This window comes from Paramisgurnus dabryanus, chromosome 1 (assembly GCF_030506205.2).
Source record: "Paramisgurnus dabryanus chromosome 1, PD_genome_1.1, whole genome shotgun sequence".
In the NCBI taxonomy this organism is placed as follows: Eukaryota; Metazoa; Chordata; class Actinopteri; order Cypriniformes; family Cobitidae; genus Paramisgurnus; species Paramisgurnus dabryanus.
In genome coordinates this window covers 69973545-69994082 of record NC_133337.1, presented here as the reverse complement: position 1 = coordinate 69994082, position 20538 = coordinate 69973545, and the positions used below count along the sequence as shown (strand labels likewise).

The window sequence follows — 20538 nt, the reverse complement described above, 5'->3', positions numbered from 1 at the left end:
ACTTAATATACCGCAACATTTATTAGATCACTCTAACACAAACATGAACCATGCATAATCTTACTTACGCCTATTACACTAGTATTGCAACATTAGACAAATTGTATCATATGTTTCAACTTAAAATAAATTGACATAACAAAATAAAGGCAAACAAATCCTTTTTGACTAAAAAGTTATTTCCCATGCAATACAGACAAGATGGTATTTCTTTTTTTTTCTTAAACAATTCTACCTTGCTTTACTGATCCAACCCAGATTTTATATTAATTTAACAATTTTACTTGGCCAGAACTGCACCCTATACCCTACACTATGGTATCAGAACAGCTGCATACATAACTAACAAATTGTAATCCATTACTGATTCCAAATTACATGACAAAATTATACTAATATTTTTTTAAATTATGATCCATTACAGAATCTAATAGGCTACATTACACATTTTAGGTAATGTTCCCTGACTTGTTTAGTCCATGGTACCATAATGATGTAAAAATAAACGAGTAAGAAAATATATTCCATTTGTTGTTATTAAAGTTAGGGTAGGTAATCCTGTTTAGATACATTTTTTTTATACTGGGTGAAATGGTCCTTCTATCCTGAGAGTAGTCAATACATTATGTGTTCAGAAAAAGGAACGAAAACAATCAGACCTCTGTAGCAGCTGCAGGACAGTACAAACTCCGACCAATCACTGCCATGCGGTGCGAATGTAAAGAACCAATCAGATGCCTTCATGTCTCGTGCCCGAGCCCCACTGCGCGCGCTGCCCTGCGTGCACTAATCACGTCACCGTTCCCTGAAATATTCAGTCTCACTACACGGAGTAAGCTGGAGTTTGCGGCACCGGCACAATGGAAGATAAAAAGCAGCCAAAACTTCCACTGCCAGCTTTGCTGGTAACTGCTCGCCCTACTAAAAAACCTAGAAAACGAAAATCTGAGGCAGAAAAGGCTGCAACTAAACAGGCACTGGATAAAGCCAGAGGACAAACTCGCGTAAACATCGGTGGAGCATTTGAACGGTGGAGACAACTGAGGGAGTTGAAGGGCCTGAAAAGCGATGCCGAGGTTGCGGTCTTTCTGCTGAACAGGTAATAATTTGTTTTGCTTCGGGGGGATTTGTTATTTCCATGATAAATGTTACGTTAGGCAACGTAGCTATTTTTGTAGCCAGTATTAGCCCAATGCTAACATTAGCTGCTCTGTCGGTGTAAATCAGTTGAGTTACAGGTCGTAGCTAACGTTACTGCTTATCTGAGTTTTAGGACATGACATTATGATAATATTGCACAGCCATAGTCGCAAGTGTCTGCATCATAATTGTGATAAAATTACGTTAATATATTGCTTATAAACTGGACATCTGTGGTGATGTGGCATATGTGTTTTGTTAGCTACGAGATGGATCTATCAACTTCCACGCCTGCGAAACACAGATTGATGAGACCCCCTCCCCCACCTGTCTCATCTATTGTTGCTGAGTCTCTGTCCGACCGGTGAGTTTTACTTGATGCTGCTCTGAACATGGCTTAGGCCACCGTTGTCTTGGTGGAATATATCCATGTTTACACGTATATATTTTAGGTATGCACTGAATATATTTTCCAAAAAAAGTATGTTCTTGTATATCCAGTGGGAAAATGAAGCCTATTAGCTGGTGTGGTGGGGGCAGGGAAACTTGATTAGATCTTTTGAAAAGTGTGATGGCCTGAGGACAATACCTGTATTTGTAGAGGATAGGGCAAACTGAGTATCTTCTAAATAGTTTTTATCACTCTTCATGCTTTTTCGGTCTGTCACAACATGTTCTCATCAACTTGAAAACATAAGATTTCTATTTATAAATATCAACAGTCCTGTGTTGCACTTTGATAAATGGAAATCTTTTTTTATGTTGATGCTGATAGTATTATGTTTTTGTAACATTCACAGAGATGATGACTTCTCAGTAGCTGGCGTTGAGGAGTTAAACATTAGCTGCCCAGAGGAAACAGCTCTCCAGCAATTGGATGCAAGGTATGTTATGGTAGTAAGATGATTTTTTCCGATTATTTCCAAAATTCAATTTAGAGTATAATCATGTTCTGTGCATTATTTTAACGACATGTGGTAATGTAATATTTCCTCCCTTTGTGTGTGTTTTTCTATCTTTTTAGTATGTCGTCGCTGGACATAAGCATTGATGTTGTTGATGCAGATGATTTTAATGACATCCGAAACTCCATGTAAGTTGCAGTGTGTACTGCAGAGAAGTTTTTACTTTTCTGTTTGTGTAAAATGTTGTGTATTTATGGTGTGAATTATTCTGGGTTTATTTTACAATTTTCTTCGTCTTTTTGTTTTATAGCATTGACTGGGAAGATGAAGACGTCACCTGGAATCCTGATATGGACACACAGTCTGTGTCATCATTAGAAGATGTAACCAGGGAACTGGACTCAGATGATGATGACAGTGATGATGCAGATTTTAGGCCTCGTATTTGTGTTAGGTGGGTTCAATACACTCTGGCTCCACTTACTGTCAAGTTATTGTGTTTAGTTTTTTGTTTCTCATACCTTTTCTTATTACAACAGGACTGGTGGTGCTCTGAAAACTCCAATTTGCTTGGAATCACTGCCAGAAATCAACATGGAGGACACTGTGCATGATGCTACAGACAATGCCCCAGATAAAACTATGGCTGACATGCCAACACTCCCAGAAGCAGCAAAAGTCATGGTCGTTGATGATATTATTGGCCATCCTGCATCCATTGCTTATCACGACAGCCTGAAGCAGCTTGCCGAGTATCTCCTTCTCCCTGTCAGCATGTGTTCTGCCAAGGACCCAAACAGTAAGGCTGAATGCCGGGCACCTGCACCGTTTGAAATCAATGTCAGGTCCAGGGGAACAGCTGCTGTCGTTGAATGGGTGAGTCTTTATTTAGCATCAAAGATTACACTGTAACACCAACCCTTTTTTCTGGATCAATTCAAACTTACACTAACGGAAAAACTGATAACAAAAGTGCTGTGTGGCGAATGATGTTAAAAGTATGTGTATTAGTCATTTTAGTTACTGTAATGTGCTGTATTTCTCTGTCTGCTTTTTTTAAAGATGTGTCCTCGTGGTCACACAGTTTGGAAGTGGGCTTCCCAGCCCATTTTAAAATATGGGATGCTAGCTGGAGACTTCATGCTTTCCACTAATATCCTGCTGTCGGGCAACAACTACGCCAAGATCTCACTATTGTTTAAGTTTATGAACATGGGGATGGTGGAGAGGTCAACATTCTTTAGGATCCAGGACTCCTACTGTGTGGACACTATAAAGGAGTTCTGGGATGAGAAGAGAGCTGCAGTCATCACCCAGCTCAAGTCAAAAGGGCCAGTTGTAGCATTGGGTGAGTTTGGCACACATGCTTACTTCATAGTATGCACCATTTATTCTAAATGTGTTTATTCTCAAATCGATGGTATTGAAAAGGCAGATGCATAGTGATACTAACACAAAAAAAAATGGTCTAGAGTCTAGACATAAAAGAATAGGATAAAGTATTTAATATTTTATTGTATTTGTAAAATATGAAGTGCTGGATAGACATTGCACAGTGGTTTGTAATGCAATTGGATCAGGAAAAAATGAACAATTACGGACAAAGTTCTTATCACAATTTCTCTTTTTTTGTTCTAATTAATTTTCAAAGGAGATGCTCGCATGGATAGTCCAGGATTCTGTGCACAGTATTGCACATACAGTGTCATGGACAATGGATCCAAACAGATAATATGCATGGTCAACATCGACAAGCGTGAACCATGCGGAATTCTGTTATCATGGAGAAGGAGGGCTTCATGGGGGCATTTGATAAACTATGTGAAGAACTCAACATTGAAGAATTCTGCACGGATGCTCATTCTCAGATATCAGCCCTCTTCAGTAAGTTTATTGGTTTATTTTGCTTTAGGAGATTGTTTCAGCAATAAAACTCTGTGCATATAGCCCCATGCAACAAACTACACTTACATTATTAGGACTGGAAAATGATTTGGATTACTACTTAGCATATATCATCAATTACTTTTTTGTCTTTTAGATAACAAAGGGAAATATAAAGACTGCGGCGTACGACACACCCTGGACATGTGGCATGGGTCCAAAAGTTTGGGCAAAAGAATTAATGCGGTAAGTTAATGATTTCTCTGTAGATATAAATAGCTGGAAAAAAAATCATCTACATAAATTCTCTTCTCATAAACCTATTTGACATCCCCAAAATGTATTTTTGCTACAATGTCAAGGCAGGACAGCAAAGGGGGTGCACCATCCTTCAGATGTGGAGTAAGGACATCTGCAACCACTTCTGGTATTGCTGCAAGACTGCAGATACATATGAAGATTTTTTTGTAAGTATAATCAAAATTCATCTGTCTAGGCCAGTATCTATTGCGGTGTAGTTATTGTGCAAAATTGACTTCTATTCTTATTTGTCACATTATTCACATCACGTTTAATTTTTTTTTGTAATAGGACATGTGGGCTGGACTACTTCACCATGTGACAGGAGAACATGCGTGGGCCCTTGGAGCCTGTCAGCATGGTCCCTTGGTGGAGGACAGAGAGAAGGAGTGGATCCAGAAGGGTTCTGTGGCACACCAGAGACTGACAGAAGTGGTGCTTGATGCACGCTGGCTAAAGAGCATACACAAATATCTACATTTTAGGTATGTCAGCATAGGTCTATGTTCAATTTCTAGTTTTGCCCTATGCAAATAATCCACTGTACTTCAGAATTTCTCCTGCTATTTCTTCATTTTTATTATCACAGTATAAAGCAATTGTATCTTTCCTCTGTGCTCTCAGGTCAACTGCAGATTTGGAGTCATTCCACAATCATATTTTAATGTATGCAAGCAAACGCTTCTGCTTTTCGCCACCCGTGTACGCTGCTCGCGTCATGCTGGCTGGCCTGGACCACAACCACCACGTTGACCGACCAGCAAAGAGAAGGGCTGATGGCTCTATTCAGTATGTTTAATTTTATGATGAAAAACGAAATACTGTACATTTTAAGGTACAATGAATGTATCACTGAGCTCATAATCTTTTCTCTGATGGCAGATACGGTAAGGTGTACAATAAAAAGTCCAGGAAGTGGAGCCTTTACACACTAAAGGTTGAAAAGGACTACAGTTACATTGTGGACCTCCAAAGTGCGATTCTGCAGCGCAGAATGTCTGCTACTGGGGGTTTGCCACGGACTAGAAAAAAGAGGCCCGATGATCCCCGTCAACATGGGGTTCTGTCAGGTGTCCCTGCCCCATCAACACAGGAGCTTTTGCAGAATCAACTCAGCAGAGGGCTAGGTGAGTTTCCTTACTATATTTTTTGCTTGATCATGAAGTGCTAATATACTTGGGTGCCAAGGGTAATTTAAAAAATCCATATCATAACTTATGATCTAAAATATTTTTCTTAACAAAGCTACGGATAAACTAATTCAAAGAATCACATAAATGTTTGTCACGGTGTGAAATGGAAAAAAATGTGTTGTCATTCATTGTGTGTCTTTGAGTTACAGTAATTATTGTCAGATGTGTAATTTTGATATTCGTCCTAAAGGTAAATCACTGCCAAAGGAGTAGATCACCACAGCAGAATACGCATCATGCAAAGCCTGACCTGTCAGCCATCCATGGACACTCATTTTCTAACATATATATATATTTCTAATTTATTATATGTAAATACAGATTGTTTATGACAATCAAAAGCAACAAAAGGACAGATAGTTGTTTAAAAAAGTATTCCTCTTAGGTCTTTCTTGTTGTTGTTGGTGTTTTTTTTTTAATAAAACAAAAAGTGTTATACCACATTCATTGTCATTATTCATTTAGCATGTAAGGAGGTAAGAAAAGTAATAGCTTGTTTATGCTGAAATGATAAAGGAAAGGCATTTATCAACTCAAAATATTTATTCAAACATGACAAAATTTAAGTAATATGAATGTACAAACTGTATACATTAGTGCAAATTTTACAGAACAATATATAAACCAGTACAAAATAAATAAAAAGCAGGGCACAAAAATAAATACTATTTATTGTACTGTGCCTACACCCTACTTGGGATGAAACCTGTATACTGTCCATGTGTATCTGGGTAGCGGTCTCTAATTTTCCAAACACAGCAACTAGGAATTACTACTCTGTGCCCAGCTCCCAGTGCCCCATATTGCCACACAACATATTGCCGGTATGCAGCGTAGCGGAATTGTTTATTGCTCTCCCCTGGGTCTGGAAGATCCTCCACAGCCCGGACATCATTCCAGATCCTTCTGGCAAGTCGCAACACCCCCTCCTGCAAAATGTACAATTCCATGTGGGGCAGCATGGAAATACAGGAGTCATCTTGTTGCCCACAGCACTTTCTTTCTATATCTGTGGGCATCTCTCTGCAGTTTCGGCACACACACCAAGTGGGTTGACTCGGAGCTGGAGGGCCTGGTGGAGGAGCATCTCCTGATGTTGACATATGGAGGAGATCAAAGATGAGGCTTGGGTCCCTTGTCAGGCAGATCTGCAGCAACTGATGGGATTCTTCCAAGCTCAGTCTATGAATTCTGGCCTGTAAAACAATAGTTCATCAAAAAGATTCAACTTTATTTTTAGAACTCTTTTTTTTCTGTCCTCTAAGAGAAATGTTGTGTCCACAGTAAATGCCAGGTAATTATTTATTGGCAGACAGTGCCAAGGACTCAATTTGATATATATTGTTTATATTGTATATATTGTTGATATTATATTGTTATTAAAATTCTTTACTCGTTTTAAAAAATCTACTGGGCTGCTGCAGCACTGATAATTTCACTATTGTGGGACAATAAATGTTTATCTTATTTGATCTTATCCAATTTTTTTTGCTGATGTTGAGGTCGAAAAAATATCAACTAAGAACAAAAATGATATTATAGACTGGCTACCTGCTCATCTGAAATTCGTTGAGCTTGCAGATTCTCCACTCGCACAATATCTTCATGTCTCAGGTGTTCTCCGGTTGCAGTCTGACTTGCTCCGCGTCCTCTACCTCGACTTCCTCGGCTTCTACCCCGTGCACCTCCTCTTCCTCGAGCACGACCTCGGGTCTGTCCCCTTTGACCTGAAGACGTGCTCGGATGCGGACTGTATGTAGGATCAGATCCAATGCTCTCGTCGTGGAAACTCTAACAACCAAAATAACGAAGATATATCAAAATAGAAAATTCACGTTTGCCATTGATAGTAACAAAACAAAACGTTTTTTTTTTTTGTTGAATTTAATTTAGCAGACGCTTTTATCAAAAGACACGTAGCTACATTTCAGAGTTCATACAACAACAAACGTGTAACGTTTGCTTTGAACGCTGCAAGTAACATTACTAATAGCATTTTTTTATTTATTTTTTTAGCATTCATTGTAATAAAAATATAGTTTACTTACAGGTGAATGAGACATGAAGTCATTTGGTTGATGCCTATAATGCGTTGAAATACTCGGCTTTCCTGTGACCTGCAGCTGACTCCGACTGTGGATGCGCGTTCATGTTTGTGGGGGCGTAGCTTTGGACGGAGTGCTAACGAGAGGGGGTGGAGCTTAGAAGAGGTGCCTCTTTCAAATTTTGCTAGCTCTCAAACATTACCTACCCTAACTTTAAGTATGGGTGCCATTTATATATTAATTCTCATGATGCAAGTTTATTTTAAATACTAACATAAAAATGTTTATGGTTATATTGTTTTCACAGATGCATTGATGTTTAGTGATGCAGTGGACAACTGTGAGGATGATACAATCAACATGTTCCTAAACTGTGATGCAGAAACACAATGGGAGCATCTATCCGTCTCTGACCACAACTACACTTTAAAATCACAACTCAACCTGAAGCAACATACATCTGATATGGGAAAACAATGGTGTGGTTTCCCGGACAGGGCTTATCCTGGTCCCAGGCTAAAATGCATATTTGAGCTACAATAATTTAAAAACACCTTTTACTGACATACCTCAACATATATTAGTGCCATTGTTTTGTCACAAGATGCGCACCAGTCTTGTTTTTTTGTAGGATTTGTTTGTAAAAACAATGTCCTAATATAATTAAGGCCTAGTCCTGTAAACCCTGTCCGAGAAACTGCTTCAATGCTTCTGCTTCATGTGTTGAGCTGGCACAAATGTACATATCTCTGCTGAGAAACAACCTTTGGTTCAGCTTTACACAGGGTTGATATTGCATCCATTACACAGTCGCCAAGCACTTTACCAGTACATACACCAACAGCTTCCAGATATACGCTTATGATCAGCTTCTGATGACTCCGATAAAGCTGTGTCTTAATTTATTGCAGGGTGGTCTTGCTTTACCGGTTGTAAAGTTACATTAAACCTTCATATGTGATCAGATGTCATGCAGTGATATTAAACATTTACAGTGTGATCAGATGTTGTGCATTTATATTAAACATTTACAATGTGATCAGATGTTGTGCATTTATATTAAATCTTTACAATGTGATCATGTTGTGCATTTATATTAAATCTTTACAATGTGATCAGCTGTTACCTGTCATGCAGTTATATTAAACATTTTCAATGTGATCAGATGTTGTGCATTTATATTAAACCTTTACAATGTGATCAGATGTTGTGCATTTATATTAAATCTTTACAATGTGATCATGTTGTGCATTTATATTAAATCTTTACAATGTGATCAGCTGTTACCTGTCATGCAGTTATATTAAACATTTTCAATGTGATCAGATGTTGTGCATTTATATTAAACCTTTACAATGTGATCAGATGTTGTGCATTTATATTAAATCTTTACAATGTGATCATGTTGTGCATTTATATTAAACCTTTACAATGTGATCAGATGTCATGCAGTTATATTAAACATTTACTATGTGATCAGATGTAACCTGCCATGCAGTTATATAACCCTTTACAGTGTGATCAGTTATTATCTGTAAGGAATTTCTTAAACCATATGTGAGCTTTAGAGATTCCACTTAAAAGGATTTTAGTCTCATGATTTGAAGGAATAAGTGTTGGCAAGTTTGCAAATGAATTCTATCATGGTACCACATAAAAACGAAATAGTTATTGGACTGGCTAAGGTGCACATTTGCTATAAAAAAGACGAAATCACTGTGTAAATATTGGTAGACATACTTTTAATAATTTTCAATGCTGCTCCATCAACTCCTGACAGGACGAGGTAATTAAATATTCCAGGTTACTTGCCGCGGCCGCTTCATATCGTCTAACCACGAGACGATTGATGGGACAATATAAGACTATCCAATCGTCGTATGAAGTTTTAACCGTGCTCCTAATTTAAAACATTTACAGCAGTAGCGATATTTGTCATTTCACTAAAGTTATAGTGAACTACAAACAATCTTCTAACCACCAAACTAACCACCGAATGCACTGTGCCATATTAGCAGCGGAAGTCGGTTGACAAAATGCGGAAGAGCGAAGAATTAAAAAGGGGCGTGGCGGAATAAGGTGAAGAATAGCGATCGAGTATGAGCGGTGGCCGAGCAGATGATTAGCTCAAGTTGCTAAACGAATACGCTCTTCACTTCATAAGTAGCCGTTGTGAGAGAGATCACGTTCATAAACAAACTGAATAACTAGACAGACAATGACGTCAGCCAATCGTCTTTGAATTTGGACTGTTACGAAGAATACAATTACTGCAGAGACCTCAAACCTGATATGCTGTGACTGTCTCTTCGTTTTTCTCCTGTTTTACAGGTGGGTAAATATATAAACACCTTAGAGGTAGAATTTGGCCATGCTAAAATGTAAGTGGGATATGAGTGAACTGTTTTAGTGAAATTATTTTCGTTGGGGTCTGTCAATGATTTCATTTACAATGAGTTTGAAAACGAGAGGGCAAAGGCTGGCAGAGAACCGGTCAACTCACAACGCGCACATCAACGTTAGACAGCAGGCCAGCTTAAAACACACACTTTCTTATGTACATAAAGCACATGAAGATATGAAAAGTTTCGTTGCAAAACGAGATAAATCCGTAATTTTTTCAGAAATCTCGTTGTTTTGGTTGTGCATTCCAATTAATATCAATTCAACTGCAGTTGGTTTGTTTTTGATTTAAACCTTCATAACTTAAAAAAGCTAAGCTTAAAATAGCTAAGTAGCACCATAAAACAAAATAATAACATGATAACATAATAATAAACATGTTTTGACAAAAATGTTAAAAAATTGATTTTCTTTGCAACGAAACTCTTCATATATATATATATATATATATATATATATATATATATATATTATATATATATATATATATATTATATACATATATATATATATATATATATATATATATATATATATATATATATATATATATATATATATTAGGGGTGGCACGGTCCATGAAAAAAATCCGAACCGTTCGGTTCGCTTGTCTCGGTTCGGAGCGCGTGTGTACCGCACGGTTCAACGGTTCATGGCATGCGCAATGTAGTCTCATGCCCTGTATGTGACCTCAGATAGCGTGTTTCCCTTTCGCGCGAAAGAAGAGGTTTGGAGTATAAGTACTGCAGGTTATGTTACGTGTAGAAATGGCAAGTGGGAGAGAAAAGGAAGTCAGCCCGCAGTTGGAGGATGCGCCAGCGTCGTATAAGTTTGGTGTGTGGAAACATATTTTTATTTCATGTTACTTATGATGACAGCGGAAATAAAACAATAGATTGAACTGCAGTCTATGGGTTGAATATGCTCCAACAGCCACAGGAGACCGCCTTCTCTCCGACCATTTATCTAATCTGAGGTACTGAAAGTTTTGCGTCTTTTCGTAATCAGCGCTATTTTTAGCCTTTCATTGATAAAATTAAAGCGGCTGATTTCCGCGTAGTTTCATTTTGCTAGCGTGTGAAAGTTGCGCGATCTTATTTCAGAAATTGCCCCTCAAAGTAATCAGGACAGAAGTGGTCAAAAGTGGACAAAAGAGACTTAAAGAGATTTAAATATTACAGGTGCAAAGGTTATGTTTCTCTCTCGTCCACATAAACTCTCTGCAGTATTTAAGCAGCCTCTCAGTGATAAACCTAAGAGCTACACTGAAGTTGGCATTTTAATAAATGCAAGTTATCGTTGTGTGCTAAAAATGCACATAAAGTTCATGTAGATGGGAATACACATTCTCTTTTTTGCCAAATAAATGAAAAGCATGTTGAAATCATTAATGTCTTCTCTCTTGCTCTATCAAAATCTCATCTGGCTTTCCTCAGGGATGGTCCCAATAATGTGCTTAGTCAAATTCAGTTTGTGCATGATTACATGATATAACTTTTTTTTTTTAATACTGTATCCTAAATTATGGATAATTAATCAGATAAAACATTTCTGGAGTGTTAAAAATGTAAAGAAAAAATAACAACAAGAACCGTACTGAACCGTGAACCGTGACCATAGAACCGTGATACGAACCGAACCGAGGGTTTTGTGGACCGTGCCACCCCTAATATATATATAATATATATATATATATATATTATATTTTTTATATATATATATATATATATATATATATATATAATTACACACATATTGAGCTTGCAAAATGAAAACATATGGTTAACTCACTGTATATGTTAGTTGTCCACACCACAATCGGTTTGAAATGTTTTTTGTTCAGTAAGTCCAGGCAAACATGTTTACAGTTTAAAAATGAAGTTTAAAGTTACCCATTTAAACACTTTATTAGTTTTGAACATGATTTTCCAGTACTGTAGTGCCATGATACTCATGAAACACTGTAAATGGAAGATTCTAAGGATTTTTAAAAATACCTGGTGAATATTACTATTGTTTTTACATTTCATTTTGATAAATAGAGTAAAATGCAAGCACGAAGAGTAAATGAACATGCATTTGGTGCAAAGACGTTTATTTTATTATAGATTTTGTATTGACATGGAAACTAAAAATTCCTTGTAATATTTAAAAGACACTGGATATGTAATATGAAACATAAAATGACTCTTGACAATAAAGATGTTTGCTGAAGGACATTCAGAAAACAAATTTCTGCAGAGAGCTCAAACCTGAAACACTGTCTTCTCATTTCTCTCATGTTTTACAGGAATTAATCTGTTCTCTCCGTTACCATTGCTACAGTACCTGTAACATATGCAACAGGGTTTGAGATAGGTTTTCTCTTGTTTGGTGAGTGCCTCAGAACTGCAGTCCAATCGGCAACAGCATGTCAATTAACGATGCAATACTAAACATACAGCTTATACAATGGGTTTAAGTTGAAATGTTGTATTTCATTATGGACAGCAAGTGCACTGACTGTAATATGGAGGGAATTTTACATTATTTAACACGCATTTATAACGATTTCATCAGGCTCCAGAAACATTTAAAAAAGAACACAAAGCATGGCCTTCTCAGCTACCGTAGTTCCAACTCTTGCATCATCGGAACAGTGTATTCACTGCATCATTGTTTCTGTTTAAAAAGTGTTGTGCAATGTTTTGTTGGGGCTGAATGCAGCCCTAATGACCAACTGAACCAAACGAGACATACCGGTCAACTTAGTACAGCACGCGGGTCTTTATTTACAACATATCCAGAAGTGTACTATAACTGTATGTGTATCTTAATATATCCTGTAGCTTGATAAAATTATTTGACAATTTGAGCTTTATTAAAGCCTAATGAGTTTTTGTAAAAAGTCTATTTCATTGTCTTATAACACACAAGCCCTATAGTCATACAACTGTTTCTTCACTTAATGTCATGAAACATATATAGTCATGAAACTAGCTAGATGTAACACAGTCAGAACCTGAGGTTGCATGCGATATTTTGTCCTAGGGCCACATAGCGGTTTTGAGATAGAAAAAATCTCTATTTTTGCTAAAAACTACAGCAAACTTTCATTTAAAATCATGACTCATCATGGATTATTCCTTTCATAGCTTGGAGTATTTCATTGCTGTATACCAGGGGTTCTCAAAGTTTACATTCAAAGGTCCAAATCTGAATTCTCCTCATTTTCATAGGTCCGGAAAAACTTTATGTAAATCATTTGTTTATATAACAAATCAACACAAACAGTTAAGTGTATTTTGCATTTAAAGTAAAAAAATGTTTTAAACATAAACACAAGAAATATGCCAAAAGTAACCAGGTGCAAAATACAGAGCAACCTAATTAAAGAAATGGCACAGTTTGTTCTCCATCAGATGCATAAACCATGGCAAAAAAGTGTAGGCAGAGAAACTGACCAAAATTAGGAGTGCACCTATAAATTGGCTGATGATGCTTGCTATGCTTCTCAATGAATTACGGTGAAATGCCGCTACATCCAAAAGCCAGGGGGCGCTCTCGGGCAGAAACTTAATATGTGCTGCAGACGAAGAACTAGACACACGAAGCTCAAGGAAATGTCTTAAGGATATATTTATATTGCTGTTCTTCAAACCTTTTCAGGTATTTTCATGATAATAAAGAATATGTTTACCGATTATCTTTGACTACTGTTGCTTTTTCAAATGCATGTTTAAACGGCTCAAACCAACAGTGATTTCAGATTGATAAGGACTTACTGATCAAAAGCCGTAGTACATGAAGTAGCTGTGCATATCTGGGTGTGACGGCTAGAGCGTCACACAGGAAATTTTTTAATAACTCGTTTTATTTTCGGATCAGGAATACTCTTAAATCTAAAAAGAAAAAAAAACGAAACAAATGGTTTACAAGTTAAATATGCATTTGTAAAGTAGCAAATGCACACATCTAATCAATCACATAGAAATTAATGCACTTGTAATATGAAGTGGACGCGGGTCCGGATCAAGTTCCACTCGGGTCCGGGTCCGGACCGGAGTCCGGACTTTGAGAACCCCTGCTGTATACTAATTCAATCCCTAGCAATTAATGAGAATATCCTTACAACCATTTTGCAAGAACTTTTTCTCTGCATCAGAACATCATATAAACATGGGGGTGGGCTCTTTTGACTCAACCGTTTTTGCAAGAGCTTGTCTATGCATCAGAAAATCGTAGAGACATGGAAGTTGGGTCTTTTGACTCATAAACACCACTGTAACATTTTGTGACCTGTGTTTTGACACACTGTTAATGGAAAAATTTCACTGAATGAGAACAGCTTTTTTTCTGATAACTTTTATATTCTTTCATCATAAGGTTTCCTTAGGTTCTTTAAACTGCTCATCCAAACTCAAATTTACTTCATTCTGTGCCCTTTCGGCTTGACCCCGGTATCGCTGCTTGCAGCTATATTTATTAGGGGTCAAGCCCCGAAGGGGCGAAGACCCCTATTGTATTTGTTAGTTTTCTTATTATTAGGGGTCAAGCCCAGAATGGGCGAAGACCCCTATTGTTTCTGTTAGTTTTCTTTTTCTTTTTCTTTTTAGGGGTCAAGCCCAGAATGGGCGAAGACCCCTATTGTATCTGTTAGTTTTCTTTTTTTAGGGGTCAAGCCCAGAATGGGCGAAGACCCCTATTGTATCTGTTAGTTTTCTTTTTCTTTTTTTTCTTTTTCTTTTTCTTCCTCCGCCATTGCGGTCTATGGCAGCCTATAGAACCGTACGTAGGAAAGTTATGAAATTTGGCACACTGATAGAGGACTGTCCAAAAAGTCTCCACAGCAAATTTGAAGTCTGTATCTCTAACCCGCTAGCGCCACCAACAGTCCAAATTTGCACTTATGTATTTGCCTATAACTTCTGACCCGTAAGTCCTAGACACTAAATTCTTGTATCCTCTGATTCCTTGGCTCAAGACGATTCGATTGGACCCTATGACGTCATTTTCCGTCATGAAAAATTTTCCGCCATTTTGATTTATTCATAAAACCTACTTTTGCGAACTTGTCCTAGAGCTTTTGCCCAATTGCCACGAAAAATGGTATGTAGCATCTAGAGACACTCAGGGCAAAAAGTTATTAAAAGAATTTTGATAAACCATTCCGTTTTCGTATAGCGCGTCAACAAATTTTACGTAGAGCCCAAAAAACAGGTTTTAGTGTGTATCTTCGCCAATCTTATGTCTATTGACGCCACACTTGGTAGTTGTGATGCCAGTGAGGATCTGAGGGGGCATGCAGAGTTTCGTCACAGCACCACCTAGTGGTCATACGAATGTTGTGCATGCTTATAACTTTGGCTCTGATCTGTGTTTTTTCACGGGACTTGTTTCGCTGAAGTCCAGAATAGTTGCCGAGTCCAACCTTACCAAACATGCCAGATTTCGCCTTACGGTTAGCCCTGCGCAGCAAAACAGCACTTAAAAAACATGCGCGAATATCTCCGCGAGCGTAATTCTGATCGACTCGAAAACATCATAGGAAGAATATTGCATTACCTTCTGAACAAAAAGTTCTATTGGCGTTGTATTAAAATTTTCATCAGAAATGGCCGAAAATTGCAAAAAACGAAAAATTACCTTTAAATTTTCTGTTTTTACACATAAATGGTTATAACTTCGTAACGCAAAGAGATTTTTTCACCATATTTGATACGCTGATGTACGACCACAGTCTGAGGCTACACAAAAAAAATTGTATGCTTGCACCACTAGTTGGCCTTATAATTGAATAAAACCTTTGAAATCAAGCCACCCTATGGTCATACAACTGTTTCTTCACTAAACTAAAGTGTATAGTCATAAAACTAGCAAGATGTAACACAGTTATGACCTGAGGTTGCATGCACGAATTTTGTCATTGCGCCACCTACTGGTTTTGAGACAGAATATGGCATTTTTTTGGCCTAAAACTACTGCAACAACACATCTAAAACCATGAGTCATCATGGATTATTCCTTTCATGGCTTTGACTATAATCACTAGTGGATGTCCATTTACTCTCTAGCAACCAATGAGAATACCTTATCAACTGTTTTTGCAAGAGTTTTTTCTCTGCATCAGAACATCGCAGAGACATGGGGATGGTCTCTTTTGACTCTTTTAACTTGTTGTAACATGTTGTGACCCATGTTTGCCCACTGTAAGCATCACATACATGTCCTTCAGTGCTCTAATGTCCCATGATTGTCAATAACCGAAGGACAGTTGCAGTAGACAAGAACATAGATTATTTTTGTTGATTACTTTGCATTTTTTCATCTGAAATCATTAGGTTTACCTAAGTTCTTCAGTCTGCTTATCCAAACGCAACTTTACATCCTTCTGTGCCCTTTTCGGCTTGACCCCGGTGATTGCTGCTTGCAGCTATATTTAGGGGTCAAGCCCCGAAGGGGCGAAGACCCCTATTGTATCCGTTAGTTTTCTTTTTATTATTATTATTCTTCTTCCGCCATTGCGGTCTATGGCAGCCCATAGAACCATACGTAGGAAAGTTATGAAATTTGGCACACTGATAAAGGACAGTCCAATGTGTCCCCACAGCAAATTTGGAGTCTCTATCTCTAACCCGCTAGCGCCACCAACAGTCCAAAGTTGAACTTATGTTTTTGCTTATAATTTCTGAACCTTAGGTCCTAGAAACGAAATTCTTGTTTCCACTGATTCCCTGGCTCAAGACGATTCGATTGGACCCTATGACGTCATTTTCCGTCATGAAAATGTTTCCGCCATTTTGAATTATTCGTAAAACCTACTTTTGCGAACTCGTCCTAGAGTTTTTACCCGATTGCCGCGAAAATTGGTATGTAGCATCTAGAGACCCTCACGGCAAAAAGTTATCAAAATAATTTCGATAAACCAATCCGTTGTTGTATAGCGCGTCAACAAATTTTACGTAGAGCGCGAAAAAACAGATTTTAGGCTGTATCTTCGTCAAACTTAGGCCTATTGACACGACACTTGATACTTGTGATGCCAGTCAGGAACTGAGTGTGCATGCACAGTTTCGTCGCAGCGCCACCTAGTGGCCAGACAGATGTTTCTTACACCTATAACTTTGGCTGTGATCAACGTATTTTGACGGGACTTGATTTTTAGGAGTTCTGAATAGTCGCCGAGTCCAACGATACCAAACATGCCAGATTTCGCCTTACGGTTAGCCCTGCGCAGCAAAACAGCACTTAAAAAACATGCGCGAATATCTCCGCGAGCGTTATTCCGATCGACTCGAAAACACCATAGGAAGAACATTGCATTACCTTCTGAACAAAAAGTTCTATTGGCGTTATATTAAAATTTTCATCAGAAATGGCCGAAAATTGCAAAAAACGAAAAATTACCTTTTACAATTTGTGTTTTTATACATAAATTGTTATAACTTCGCAACGAAAAGAAATTTTTTCACCAGATTTGATACACTGATGTATGAGCAGAGTCTGAAACCACACAAAAAAATTGGTATGCCTGAACCACTAGGTGGCCCTATAATTGAACAAAATCTTTCATATCAAGCAAGCCCTATGGTCATACAACTATTTCTTCACTAAACTAAAGTGTATAGTCATAAAACTAGCTAGATGTAACACAGTTATGAACTGAGGTTGCATGCACAACTTTGTCATTGCGCCACCTAGTGGTTTTGAGATAGAAATATGGTATTTTTGCCTAAAACTACTCCAACAGTACATCTAAAATCTTGGGTCATCATGTATTATTCCTTTCATGGCTTGGAGATCATTGGTGCATGCCAATTAACTCCTTAGCAACCAATTAGGATACCTTATCAATCCTTTTTACAAGAGCCATATCTCTGCATCAGAACATCGTAGAGACATGGGGGTGGTCTCTTTTGAATCATTAACACCACTGTAACATTTTGTGAGCTGAGAATTGCCACTGCAAGCACCACTCACATTTTCTTCAGTGTTCTAGTTGTCAATGCTCCTCGAGAAGAGAGGGAGAGATGAAACTGAATGAAAAAACAGCTTTTTTAGCTGATAACTGTTATATTATTTAGTCTGAAATCAAGAGATTTTCCCAGGTTCTTTAAACTGCTCATCCGAATTCAACTTTACTTTCTTATGTGCCCTTTTTGGCTTGACCCCGGCATTGCTGCTTGCAGCTATATTTAGGGGTCAAGCCCCGAAGGGGCGAAGACCCCTATTGTATTTGTTAGTTTTCTTATTATAATAAGTATTATTCTGGTTCTTCTTCCGCCATTGCGGTCTATGGCAGCCCATAGAACCGTACGTAGGAAAGTTATGAAATTTGGCACACTGATAAAGGACAGTCCAATGTGTCCCCACAGCAAATTTGGAGTCTCTAACTCCAACCCTCTAGCGCCACCAACAGTCCAAAGTTGCACTTACGTTTTTGCTTATAACTTTTGATCCGTAAGTCTTAGAAACGAAATTCTTGTATCCTCTGATTCCTTGGCTCAAGCCGATTCGATTGGACCCTATGACGTCATTTTCCGTCATGAAAATTTTTCCGCCATTTTGAGTTATTCGTAAAACCTACTTTTGCGAACTCGTCCTAGAGCTTTTGCCCGATTTCCACGAAAATCGGTATGTAGCATCTACAGACCCTCACGGCAAAAAGTTATGGAATTCATGTCAATTCGTCCATCCGTTTCCGTAAACCGCGTCAACGAATTTTAAGTAGAGCACAAAAAAACGGATTTGAGGCTGTATCTTCGCCAAACTTAAGCCTATTGACACGATACTTGGTACTTGTGATGCCAGTCAGGAACTAAGGGTGCATGCAGAGTTTCGTCACAGCGCCACCTAGTGGTCAGACTTATGCTTTAAACGCCTATAACTTTGGCTCCGATTGACGTATTTTCACGGGACTTGTTTCTTTGGAGTTCTGAATAGTTGCCGAGTCCAACGATACCAAACATGCCAGATTTCGCCTTACGGTTAACCCTGCGCAGCAAAAGAGCACTTAAAAAACACGCGCGAATATCTCGGCGAGCGTTATTCCGATCGACTCGAAAACACCATAGGAAGAATATTGCGTTACCTTCTGAACAAAAAGTTCTATTGGCGTTATATTAAAATTTTTATCAGAAATGGCCGAAAAATGCAAAAAACGAAAAATTACCTTGAAATTTTGTATTTTTACACATAAATGGTTATAACTTCGCAACGAAAAGAGATTTTTTCACCAGATTTGATACACTGATGTATGAGCAGAGTCCGAGGCCACACAAAAAAAATGGTATACCTGCACCAGTAGGTGGCCCTATAATTCAACAAAACCTTTGAAATCAAGCCACCCTATGGTCATACAACTGTTTCTTCACTAAACTAAAGTGTATAGTCATAAAACTAGCTAGATGTAACACAGTTATGACCTGAGATTACATGCACAACTTTGTCATTGCGCCACCTAGTGGTTTTGAGAGAGAAATATGGTATTTTTGCCTAAAACTACTCCAACAGTACATCTAAAATCTTGGGTCATCATGTATTATTCCTTTCATGGCTTGGAGATCATTGGTGCATGCCAATTAATTCCTTAGCAACCAATAAGGATACCTTATCAATCCTTTTTACAAGAGCTATATCTCTGCATCAGAACATCGTAGAGACATGGGGGTGGTCTCTTTTGACTCATTAACACCACTGTAACATTTTGTGAGCTGAGAATTGCCACTGCAAGCACCACTCACATTTTCTTCAGTGTTCTAGTTGTCAATGCTCCTCGAGAGGAGAGGAAGAGATTACACTGAATGAAAACACAGCTTTTTTGCTGATAACTGTTATATTATTTAGTCTGAAATCAAGAGATTTTCCTAGGTTCTTTAAACTGCTCATTTGAATTCAACTTTACTTTCTTCTGTGCCCTTTTTGGCTTGACCCCGGCATTGCTGCTTGCAGCTATATTTATTAGGGGTCAAGCCCCGAAGGGGCGAAGACCCCTATTGTATCCGTTAGTTTTCTTTTTATAATAATTATTATTATTATTAGTTATTCTTCTTCCGCCATTGCGGTCTATGGCAGCCCATAGAACCGTACGTAGGAAAGTTATGAAATTTGGCACACTGATAAAGGACAGTCCAATGTGTCCCCACAGCAAATTTGGAGTCTCTATGTCTAACCCGCTAGCGCCACCAACAGTCCAAAGTTGCACTTATGTTTTTGCTTATAACTTCTGATCCGTAAGTCCCACAAACAAAATTCTTGCTTCCTCTGATTCCTTGGCTCAAGCCGATTCGATTGGACCCTATGACGTCATTTTCCCTCATGAAATTTTTTCCGCCATTTTGAATTATTCGTAAAACCTACTTTTGCGAACTCGTCCTAGAGTTTTTACCCGATTGCCGCGAAAATTGGTATGTAGCATCTAGAGACCCTCACGGCAAAAAGTTATCAAAAGAATTTTGATAAACCAATCCGTTGTTGTATAGCGCGTCAACAAAATTTTCGTAGAGTGCAAAAAAACAGATTTTAGGCTGTATCTTCGTCAAACTTAGGCCTATTGACACGACACTTGGTACTTGTGATGCCAGTCAGGAACTGAGTGTGCATGCACAGTTTCGTCGCAGCGCCACCTAGTGCCCAGACAGATGTTTTTTACACCTATAACTTTGGCTGTGATCAACGTATTTTGACGGG

At 38.1% G+C, this 20538-nt stretch overlaps 2 protein-coding genes across 2 annotated transcripts in view; one reads left to right on the top strand and one right to left on the bottom strand.

Annotated features, from left to right (window-relative positions):
* Positions 1-20538, bottom strand: part of LOC135734447 (putative serine protease 46) — a 662394-nt gene that overhangs the window by 191309 nt on the left and 450547 nt on the right. The window lies entirely within an intron of this gene.
* On the top strand, positions 601-4991 carry LOC135734573 (uncharacterized). The gene is made up of 12 exons (XM_073815898.1): positions 601-1099; positions 1403-1504; positions 1941-2024; positions 2165-2233; positions 2356-2499; positions 2585-2921; positions 3108-3393; positions 3697-3929; positions 4087-4175; positions 4292-4356; positions 4521-4714; positions 4854-4991. Exons 1-11 carry the CDS (start codon positions 861-863, stop codon positions 4670-4672), a joined length of 1800 nt encoding a protein of 599 aa, XP_073671999.1. The 5' UTR covers positions 601-860; the 3' UTR covers positions 4673-4714; positions 4854-4991.

Bases quoted from the DNA above. Each gene is read 5' to 3' on its own strand.
- LOC135734573 (XM_073815898.1), top strand. From the start codon at position 861: ATGGAAGATAAAAAGCAGCCAAAACTTCCACTGCCAGCTTTGCTGGTA. The intron at 1,505-1,940 runs GTGAGTTTTACT...TAACATTCACAG, and splicing joins GCTGAGTCTCTGTCCGACCG to AGATGATGACTTCTCAGTAG. The intron at 4,357-4,520 runs GTATTGCTGCAA...TTTTTGTAATAG, and splicing joins GACATCTGCAACCACTTCTG to GACATGTGGGCTGGACTACT.